General features: G+C 44.2%; 1 protein-coding gene across 2 annotated transcripts; it reads right to left on the bottom strand.

Moving 5' to 3' along the window:
• Positions 1–1251: 1251 nt before the first annotated feature.
• On the bottom strand, positions 1252–8328 carry LOC148395659 (putative G protein-coupled receptor 149). Of its 2 annotated transcripts, XM_088381644.1 has the most exons (6): positions 8036–8328; positions 7179–7930; positions 6506–6687; positions 5600–6102; positions 3717–3860; positions 1252–2909 (listed from the first exon to the last, which is right to left on the bottom strand). In XM_088381644.1, the coding sequence occupies exons 1-6, from the start codon at positions 8117–8119 to the stop codon at positions 2403–2405; spliced, it is 2172 nt and encodes a 723-aa protein (XP_088237770.1). In that variant the 5' UTR covers positions 8120–8328; the 3' UTR covers positions 1252–2402. The 2 variants fall into 2 exon arrangements, with proteins under 2 accessions (XP_088237770.1, XP_088237768.1); XM_088381642.1 differs by having other exon boundaries at positions 7179–8328.
• Between the last annotated feature and the right edge of the window lie 3079 nt (positions 8329–11407).

Here is an 11407-nt window from a genome sequence, read left to right as displayed (position 1 = left end):
AATGACGTGGCGCGCTCTGATTGGTTGACATGGAAATGGGTGGGAATACGATGATTAGATAGATAGATCAATCAAATTAAATCAAATCAATTTTTATTTGCCAAGTTTGATAGATAGATAGATAGATAGATAGATAGATAGATAGATAGATAGATAGATAGATAGATAGATAGATAGATAGATAGATAGATAGATAGATAGATAGATAGATAGATAGATAGATAGATAGATAGATAGATAGATAGATAGATAGATAGATAGATAGATAGATAGATAGATAGATAGATAGATAGATAGATAGATAGATAGATAGATAGATAGATAGATAGATAGATAGATAGATAGATAGATAGATAGATAGATAGTTAGTGGTGGTATCAGTCAATGAGTAAAAGTTATTTTATCCACCTGGGAAACCTAATAAGCAAGAGGGTGTCTTTTTAGTTACTTGTGAATAATGCACCTGGTGATAAATTGCAGGTTCCGCCATCTATTACAATAGAAGATGCCATTTGAGGACATCCATTGTATTGCTTTGTGCTGTGGAAAAAAAACAAACCTAATTTGTGTTTGCCAAGCGCTAGTAAATGTGGTGCGGTGTTATTTGGAGCTCCTGATTCTCCCACCCGACTGCTTAAGCTCAAGAAAATGTGAAGAGCTGAAGCTGAACGAGCAAGCTGGGCATCAAGTGGGAGAAACTAATATGAAAGAGCTTTATAAACTGTGAGGGATGCGGTAGTGGATTTTTCCCCCCCCTATTGCTTAATACTGATGATTCCTGGTGTGCACTTTTTGTTTTGTTTGCCTTGGGGAGACCGGTGATACATACAAATGATCTGTGTGTTCACAGAATCATAAAAACCCTCCGGCCATTTTTTCTCCCCACATAAATATTTAGCAATGTATCGCGCAAGGATGTGTGTCATTTTCTTCTTTCCTGACTCTTTCTGATTACATTTCTCTTTAGCCCACAGAAAACATCCCAGTGCTCTCCCTGGTCGTCATGGTAACAAATGCCCATTGGCCCCAGACAATTTCAACTATGTGCTAACCGTAATACTACCAATAAATGATTCTTAAGTGTGGCATCGTTTTTTTGTCTTTTGTGTGCTATGAATGTCGGCCACTTTTTATTAAGACACAACTGATTATATGTCCCAATTAAGCAATAAAAAAAAAACTATATACACATCCGCAGAGCACAAATGAATATGTGCCATGAAGCTTAAGCATAATGATTACCGCAACAAATGAAAGTTTAAATAGATGTTTTATTTATTTTTCCTCCAATAAGGAATCCCAGTTGTGTGTCGAACCAGATGGCTGGCGTGAATGAACAAACATGCAGACACCCAAGCGCCCGATGCCCAAAGCCTAAATTCCCACAAGCTAAGAACGCGAAACACTTACTGATCAATTTAACACAAATATTAATCAAAAGTAAGGCATGAATGGATCGAGTAACAACATATCAATTCCGCTACGCTGCTCCACTCTGAACCTTTGGCACCATTAAGAGCCAAAATGGCAGAATTCCACTTTTGCATTTATTATGGTTCAACTGAAATTGTCATACATCACGACATCGCTGGAAAATGGAAATTCTCAGCAGTCTCGTCCGTAGGCAGTTTTTCATAATGAATCTTTAATGACAACGTTCTTCGGGGGGGGGGAGGAACATGTTGCCGTTGATGAGGTGAGATCGCCAAAGGATGATGGCGAAGCCTGTAAATGACTCAAAGATGAGCGGCAACATCAAAAACATATCAACATATATTTTCAAATACCTATTCTGTTTTTACATATTTGCTATCTGGGGAAAATGAAAGCATATTTAGTTCTGCTAGAATGGTCGGCAACAATATAAGAATTCAATTTGGTGTCAAAATGCGCAAAATGACTTCTGGAACCTCAGTTGTGTGGATTTATGCATGCAGTGATTGGATAGAAAGTGAGCCCCAATTTTTTCCTGTGATTAGGAAAAAAGGTATTGTACATTCTTGTTTGCAAAAAAAGAAAAAATTGCAGTCTTTTCATTTGCTAGCAAAAACACTGACCGTGCGATACATAATGGATGCGGAGGAGAAACACGACATGATTAAAACAAATACGGCGCACTAGCGAGCAACGGCGAAACACACGATAAACACTTGTGGCGGCCCCATCAAAACCCATTACCATCATCAGGTCTGCATCCATGTGGTCAAGGCGACTTTTTTGTAATGAAACACTGAAAACAGGGATGAGTCAGACTCACGGGTCAGCTGACCCCTCCCCTCATTGGTGATATCAAACATGTGACCATAACGTCACCTCTAAAACACGTCCGAATCTATTAATCTCTCCTTGAGTCAAGTGAAAGGCCATTTTTTTTCTTTACCTTCACCAGAACGAGTAGAATTTCAGTCCTCGGAGTCTCCCGCTTGTTTTCTGTAGGCTTCGTTGAGCAGTTGTATTTCCTCTTGATATCCCGAGCTTCCTTGCGTCTGTTTGCGACTGTTCTGCCGATGGGCCTCCACCGTGTCGGGTATGGTGATGTTGATGGACTCAGCTTCCGGGTTGCCGGTGGTGGGGATGAGCAAGGAGTAGGAAGCCGTCTCGCCCAGGTCGCAGGAAACAAAACGATTTTCCCTACGTGAGTAGCGCAGCGACGGCGAGCGGGCGTGCGTGGACGACTGGCTGATGTTTGACACGATGGAGACGCTGTCCATGGCCTCCTCATTATCACAGATCTCCAAGACCTCCAGGTGGATTTTAACATTGGTGTCCCCTACCCCGGTTCCCATTCCCAATCCGATGTCCAGTCCCATACTGACGCCGTTGAAGTTCACATCGCCTGTGTGGTCACCTGACGCTTTGTCATCTGCACTGGGCTCGTGGCCAACCGATTTGGAGCGATACACCTCCACCTGGGGATTAGCATAGTTGAAAAAGCCACATAAACATCCAAACGTTGCTTGGTACACACTTGTCTGCTCGGCAGTTGAGCAAATTCATGAACTGTGAGGCAAAGATGCTAACCACTAGCGGATAGTGGTAGTCACTAGTGGCTAGTGGTAGTCATTAGTGACTAGCCACTAGTGACTAGCCACTAGTGACTAGCCAAGTGGCCATTAGTGACTAGCCATGAGTGACTAGCCACTACTGACTACCCACTAGTGACTACCACTAGCCAATAGTGACTTCACTAGTGACTAGCCACTAGTGACTAGCCACTAGTGACTACCACTAGCCACTAGCCACTAGTGACTACCACTAGCCACTAGACTTCACTAGTGACTAGCCACTAGTGACTACCGCTATCCACTAGTGACTTCGCTAGTGACTAGCCACTACTGACTACCCACTAGTGACTACCACTAGCCACTAGTGACTTCACTAGTGACTAGCCACTAGTGACTAGCCACTAGTGACTACCACTAGCCACTAGTGACTTCACTAGTGACTAGCCACTAGTGACTACCACTAGCCACTAGTGACTTCACTAGTGACTAACCACTACTGACTAGCCACTAGTGACTACCACTAGCCACTAGTGACTAGCCACTAGTGACTAGCCACAAGTCTGTGACTATTGCTAGCCACTAGTGACTAGTCACTAGCTTTTAAATAGCATTAAATACACTCAAAAGTATTTTCTCAAAACGTAACCTAAATATGACTTGAATAAATAAACAATGTATCCATCCAGAATCCAAAATAAAACATCATCATACCCTCTTGGAATTTTTGGGGGAGATTTTCAATCCATCGCTGCTAACCTCATAGGTGGACAGCGAGAGGGTCTTCCCAGTGGGGGCTTGCAGGGACACGGTTCCCTGGAAAGCGCACAGCGGGATGGACAGACTGGCTGGTGACCTCTACATTAAAAGAAGAGTCCACAAAACAGAATATATCAATTTTTCCAAATTGGTATGTTTCAAACTTGCTACTAGAGCTACGCTTATATTTCCACACCAATAATTAACTACAGCCCAGGCCGTGCCGACTTGAGGGCAGATTTATCATTAAATAATTGAGCTGATGTTCGCAAGAAAAGGAGGAGAGCGTGTCGGATGTCATTAGAGGCCTCAAGATTATTTACATTAGCAGCCTCCTCTGTAATGATCGTCTGGCGATGGTGCACATCAGAGACAAAGAAAGATGTCAATGCTTGGCTCCATTATCTTATTGGTGTGAATGAGTGTGTGGAAGGGAGGGGGGCGAAAAAAGGGAGGAAGCGCGACTCGAATGCTGAAGAAGATCACATTGTCAAGTAAATCAAATAATGCTTAGAAGCCATCAGCGGGATGAGCACTCAGATGGAAGTGAACGCCTCGCGGAGGCATAAATCTATTTAGGCGGGATCCGCCAGAAATCAAATAATGAATGATTACGTTTGAGCCTTGGATGAAGGTTATCCTGTGTTTCCAATAAATAAATGTAAGACAGCCGAGTGTATCAAGTTAGCAGGCCGCTATGAGATGCTAAATATGAGCATTTTCTCTTACGTGCGATCAAAGTCAGCTAAGACCCAATTAGCGAATCTCTCGGTTTGATTATCTTGCAGTGATTGGTGTGTTGATGGCCATTTTGGGGTTTCCCTGGAAATTTTGGTACAATCTATTCTCATGCTGGCAGAATATTTAAAGGCTTTCAGTTTTGCAATAAAGCCACCCCGGGGGGTAAAACATCCTCGGCGATGAAGTCAGCGAGAGGCCAAAGATGTCTTTAAGCTTTGATTTCACGTCTCTCCGTGGAAGCTGGAAGGCCAGAGGGGATTGACAGTACGCCGCAGAGACAATGGCTAATGACATCTCGGCTGCTAATGAGCAGCAAAACACAACCAGGCGCACCGTGAATCACAAACTTTGTTGCTGATGGATGTTTAGCTTTGCGGCTCTCTCGCAGCTTGCACGCTAAGATAAATAAACGGCTTTTCATGCACCGTGAGGAGTGGAAGGCTCATTTTTTTTTTAGCGTTACTATATTACTTCATCCAGCTGACACGGGCGTTTATTTTCTCATCTGCCTGTGAGTCCTTTATATTTAATAGAACTGTATTTCAAGTCGATTTGAATTATTTCAGAACCATACTGTTGTGATGTATTGTGTAGCAAGCAAACCACAATTACAAAAATAAATTGTTAGCATCGATTGGATGAACCCAATTATTATAGACATGAGCACACATCCCAGGCGCCACCAGCTCTCCGCTAAGAAGCCAATAAATTGATCCGAGCCCAACTGTGAGCTCAATTCTGTCGGTCAGCATGAAATGAATATTTGCTTTTTGACTGACGGGCTGACATTTTACGCTTAAAGCATGGTTGACAGCATCTCGCTCGATTGCCTAATCGTGCGCCATTTTAGGTTCAGTCTGGTGGTAAGATGAGACAGTTTGAGGTTTAACTAGAAAAGAAAAAAAAAAGAAAAAGCAGACGACCTTGCTAGGCAGCTGTGCTGTTATCTTGCAAATAATAGTAGTTTTATCGAAACTGGGAAATGTCTCTTCATAAAAAGACGTAGTGATGTCACAGGTTGGGAGGGGGGAGCGATTCCCGCCAACCGGAAACTGCAAAACGACAGCTACAAATTGCTTCATGGAGTTGCTTTGTACCTGTCTTTGCGTTCGCTCCGATTTGCTCCTGCACCACTCCCAATCGGTCAACTCGATTTTCCGGCACTCTTCATGCGACAGCCTCCTTTCCGAGCCCTCGAACACAGACGAGGTGTCTGTGAGACTGCGCTCCTTCTCCCGCTGATTAAGACGAAGCGAGGGAACGTCACGGAGGCCCTCCTCACCTCCGTGATTCTCGCGGGGCAGCGGAGGGCAATCAGCCAGTGCTTCTCCGCCGCTGCCAAAGTCTTCTAATAAGAGGTCCGGATGAAAGGAGCTGTCCACGGGCAGTGTGGCGCTAAAAGGAAAATTTGGGCCCAAGCTGCAGAGCCCAGCAGTTTCCAACGCATCGAGACGGTTGTTTGTAAAATCGCTGTTGAAGAGGCTGTGGTAGGCTCGCTTCTCGGCCGGCGTGTCGCCGAGAGACATGTTAGCGTGAGATAGCTTGAACACGCCGCAGCCTTTCTGGAGGGAGAGGTTGAATTCGAATCTTCTTTTCATTGCTGTGAATGGATTCAACAAAAAAATGATTGGAAAATCGGTTTCGATTTGACAGGCTGAATCGTTACGTTAGAGAATCGTTGAATCGTATTGCACTCCACGTATATAGAATTTTTTTAATTTAGCTAGCTTGGATAATTTGGGCTTTGGAAAACTTTGCCTTTGGTTGCATGTTAATAAAACATAAAGGCTAGCGTTGCACCATGGCGAATGGAATCGTTACGGAATCGAATCACATTGCTACATTTTAAAATCGATACGTCCTTGAATCATATTTACTTCCAGTGTAAACTACGGCTTCTCAGGTGCCATGTCTACTCCGCGGGCCTTGTCGTAATAGAAATTCATCTCAAGTTGCCTCCATGTTTGTTTGAATCATTGGTCAGTGATTCGATTCCTGACTACCTGAAGGGTCGGGCTCGGGCTCACGGTTGCAGTTAATGAAGCAGCCGCACGGCATGTGGATCCAGCGCTTGGACAGCACGAAGAGCGGCGTGACGGCAGGCGCCAGCAACGTCAGGAAGAAGCCGAGCGTCTCGAGGGATGAGCTGCGTGCGTTAGCGGCGTGGCGCACCAGCATCAGAGTCTGTGAATGAAAGAGAGGAGGAAACGGGTACGAATGAAACCGAGTCGACGTTGGAGGTCATGTGACCTGTGTTCCAGACCATCTTTGCTTTTTTATTGCCCCTAAACAGATTTCATATAACTCCAAAAAGTTCATTTTTTGCATTCTTTAGCTTCTCAGTATGCATTGCAAATTCCACTCATCCATTTTTTGAGTGAGTTTTTATATTTCATGTGATTAAATCTGGTTCGATTTGATGCACTTTGAACTTTTAAATAAAGCCGATCTGTTTGATATGCTTTATGCAAGGGAACACAAAGAGTGGTGCAGCACACGTAGACATAAAATTTATATTTTAGATCTTATGCAAAAAATGACTAATATTGAATCAAAACTCGTATCTCAAGGCATCGCTGTACTTGCAATTGTTTGCTAATTCAAATACAATGGAAATGTGCATTCAACATATTGAAGTAAATGTTTAGACGTGGTGTGTGTGTGTTGTTACTCATCATCATCGGCATCCACAGAGTAACCCTGACAACCGCCAGGATCATGGAGAAGCGTTTTTGCGCAAACACCACAGGGGAGTCCCCCACAGCCGCCGACTTTTGCCGGCAGATGACCCCGGAGCACCCTGCTCCCGCCTCCTTCCCCTCCTTGACCTCGCACGTCGTCCCGCATGAACTCGGGCTCAGTTCGTTATAGGCGCCGAAAGTTTTATCCAGGCTGTCCCGAGAGAGCGAACGGACGTCGCCCAAATACGCCGCGCACTGCACGCGCCTTTGCGGCTCTCCGGAGCACAGCAGCTGGTAGGTGAGCGGCAGAAAGAAGAAGAGCAAGCCGCAAAAGCACAATGAATACAAAAGACACAGCAGCAGTGTGTAGAAGCTTTCACTCTCCGGGAAGCAGCCGAGAGGAGCCTGCGCGAAGCTGCCCCATCCGCACAAAGGCAGCACGCTGACGGCGAGGCTGACCGCCCACACGCCGGCAATGGCCCACATCACCCGGAGGGGCCGCCGGATGGAACGAAGCACCCCGAACCTCTTGGTCACGTAAAAAGTGTACCCGGCGATCAGACAGGCCTTCATGTTGCTCGAAACCCCTTGGAAGACGTACAGGAGCCCGGCGAGGTTGCATAAACTGGCCGAGCGTCCGTCCCGTTCCCATTGCAGGAGGATGAAGAGGGAGAGCGGCACCACGCTGAGCAGGTCGTCCACGGACATGGACGCCACGATGAGACACAGGGACGTCTTCCTTCTCATCTGCAGCAGGGACAGGAGCGAGTATACGCCGCCGACGAAGGTGGCGGCAGCGATGGTTACGCACAAGGCGAAGAATAGCAGGCGGATGCGCCCCTCCACCGTCACCTCGGAGGCGTCCGTCCGATCGGTGGTGGCCGCCGTGAGGTGGCTTTGGTCGGGCGGCGAGGAGTTGAGTTGCGGCGTGGACATCTTCCCGGCGATCAAGTTACTACTAACCTAAAGTTGGCACGAAAATGAGAGAACATACATCATTCTTTTTTTGTGCGTGTTGGAGGTGGCAAGCTAAGTTGGCCGCTCCAAGCGCGCCAGCGCGGGGGGCACGCAGCATCGCGTCCAGCTGCCGATGTGCACACGCTGTCGACATCCACCCCCTTTTCTCTCTCAGTCACAGTCGGGGATGGGCTCGACATGATAATCACGAAACTACTTATACGTGCGCAGCACACCATTCATTTAACACACGTGCTACACTTGTGCGCAAAAAGAAATTCATTTTATTTTGTGGTAGTGGGAGCAATCACTTTGTGATTAGCAAAAACCAATTAAGGTGGGATAATCAATTATATAGTTTAGGTATTAAATCCAGGCAGCAAGGTGGAGTAATAGTTACTTTACATGCCTCACAGTCAGAGGCGTAGCTAGGAAATTTTCAGTGGGGTGGCCACGGTGATCCAACATCCTTGTGAGAGGTGGTCGAAGGGGCCTGCGTGATCAAACTTTGACTTGCATGCTCAACCCATAATAAAAAAAAAAAAATGGCAGACTTGAATCCATAGTCCTGGAATGGCTTCTTCAAACCCAAACAGCCAACAATATGATTTAGAAATCAAATTTAATAACTTGGCAATGAACTAGCACTACTGAACAGATGTTTACACTCGGATGAGGTGGTGTGTGCCAATCCCACCCGGCCGTGTCCTTGTTTTGTCCCTTTGCGATATGTTCAAGGATTTTCAGCTACGAAGGACCACCATGTTTGTTCACAAGGTTCATGGCCGTCCTCCTATGACTTTTACGGCTCTCATTCTGTGCATTTTATAGGTCACACTTGTAAAGTTTATTACTCTTCTCCGACTCAATGATATGATGTCATTGTACAGTGCAGAAAGCATCCTGACCGGGGACATAAACATGAGTGTAAACATCTCTGACTTGTGGTCGGCTAATTGAGTTTGGGCTAAGTGACTTTGAGGCCACCTAATGACTCTGCTCTCTCTGTGGAGCCACAGGGACGCAGCGGGGAACATTAGAGGACAAAATGCAACTCTCGTGGGTGTGCACACACAAACACAAACGCACATACCAGCTGAGTTTAGTATTGCACTGCAAGGTGACCTAGTTTGTGTTTTCACACACGGGTGTGCAATGAAAGGGGGTAAAAGCGTGGAAACTAAAAAAAAATGCATTTTCCAATTAAGAGGCTGTTTATTGCTACTCTCAGTTGAAGGTTAGAGTCAAACTAAACATAAAACAAAAAAAAATTACAAACAATCTCCATAAATATGGAAAAATCCATAGGCACATATTGGCTAACATTTAGCATCTATAAGATGTGGTGGGGCTGTTAAACTTTAAGCAACAGATGTCTGAACACAAAAGATGCTGCAACACATAGAGACAGACAATTCTCATTAGCACTTATTCTTCATCTCCTGCACGGAGTGACAAATTTTACTGCCATATTAAGAACCAAGAGGGTATGAGGTTGTCTTATACTGCCCCCATGTGGCCAGATTGTGTACACCAGAATAAGCAACACAATTGGTGTTGTGATGAAATGCTAATTAGCTCATTAAAAACACATCACAACAATTTTACTTGTTTATCTGGGAGGCAAGAATTATTATTGCTTTGATTAAGAAATGAATCCTTACATAAAGTTCAGTCAATTAATCGTAATTGTCAATCTGCAGGTTGAATCATTCAGATGTCCTTAAACACCACCTAAAATTATTCTATGTAAGCCAAACCTTTCCTTAACTTTCACTTTTTTAATAGCTCAATAAATCAGGTCGAAGGCTCAAACCTGACATCTTCATTACTTGCCAGTATCTACTTTCATTGCAGTGTCTTCTTCAATAAACACTGACTGTCGTCAAATCCAATAAAAAACTTAAAATTAATGAACAAAGACGTTTGATCTCACAACCGACATCCTATTCCGACACGTCATAAATTTTACAACAAAAGCATCGACTTAAAAGTGAAGTACAAACATACAAGACTTCTGCATGGGCGAGAAGTGACGTCTGCTTTGCAGTCCAGAGGTTTTGGATTCGAATCCCCTCTTGTGTGATGACAGACGGAGCTAGGATGTTTTCCTTTTGGGGGGGCGTATCTCAAGGATATCTCAGGGGGTCTGCCAAAATAATTGTTCCCCCCGACAATGTCCAGAAAACACTGATAAAAATTCATGATATGTTCGCTACAGGCGACGGGTGGATATATTGAAAAAAATTGCCTGGAAAATATGGGGCCAGTGCCCCCGCGGCCCCCCCTCTAGCTCCGCCAGTGTGTGATGAATTCATGAATTATATACTGAATATTCAGTCTGCGAACATCGTACTCCATATAAGTCCATTTTGCATAGGATGCAGGCTGCTGGGTGTTTGCTTAGTGGCCTCTGGTGACGCATTTCAGCACAGCACGTTTTACAACAAAGCAGCCATTACCCTTAGCCGCATCCATTATTCATTGAAAATTCTTTAACACACACACATCAAAATCAGTGATTATATTTGAAAAATAAATGAGAAAAGACAATTAATTTTAGGTGCTTTTCATGAGTTTATCAGCTTATCAGTTTGTATCAAAAATATATTAGAAATTAATCCAAACATTTATTTATTTATTTATTTATTTATTTATTTATTTATTTATTTATTTATTTATTTATTTATTTGAAAATGGACCCACAAGTAAAAAAAAAATAAAAATAACTTTTGTGGTTGACCACCAGACGGCGATGTTACACTGCGGGATTATTGCAAACGACCCAGCATCAACACAATTTCGGTGTGCAATGCTTTAATTGAACATAATCCGAGTTTCTACTTCCAAAGACTCACTGCCAGAAGCTGTTAGGTAAGAAAAGACGAGATGAACCCCCCCAGCTGAGTCCCAGCAGCACTTCAGCGTGAGGAACACTTAACAAGATGTGAAGAAATGTGGCAAATTAGATCAGGTTTTTCAAGAAGGGGGGTGGGGGTGGTGTTCACCTCCATCTATGAACTATGAACTACGCTCCAGCATGCGTCACACTAATCATTGTGATGAATTCCTTCGGCTCGCTTGGCATAATGGAATGAATTACGCAGAGGAAGAAAGGAAGCGGCCAAGCAGAAGGCTCGTCAAAGTATAACCATCAAGACTAGTGGAATATATTTATGCAGAAAAACATCCAGCATCTGTCTATTGTTTATTCCTCATTGAAAATGTTGAGTGCTGTAAGCTTAATATATTTTTCCTCCTCACAAA

Source organism: Syngnathus floridae, chromosome 7, assembly GCF_059516105.1.
Source record: "Syngnathus floridae isolate MCC-2025c chromosome 7, RoL_Sflo_1.0, whole genome shotgun sequence".
Lineage (NCBI taxonomy): Eukaryota > Metazoa > Chordata > Actinopteri > Syngnathiformes > Syngnathidae > Syngnathus > Syngnathus floridae.
The sequence above is the reverse complement of the archived record's forward strand: the minus strand, read 5'-3'. Positions and strand labels throughout refer to the sequence as shown.

What these genes read in the sequence shown, in the direction of transcription:
- LOC148395659 (XM_088381642.1), bottom strand. Translation starts at nt 8,119, where the DNA reads ATGTCCACGCCGCAACTCAACTCCTCGCCGCCCGACCAAAGCCACCTC. An exon ending in GCCCGAGCCCGACCCTTCAG is followed by an intron (nt 6,103 to 6,505) that starts GTAGTCAGGAAT and finishes ATCCATTCACAG; the next exon opens with CAATGAAAAGAAGATTCGAA. An exon ending in CCCCCAAAAATTCCAAGAGG is followed by an intron (nt 2,910 to 3,716) that starts GTATGATGATGT and finishes GCTAATCCCCAG; the next exon opens with GTGGAGGTGTATCGCTCCAA.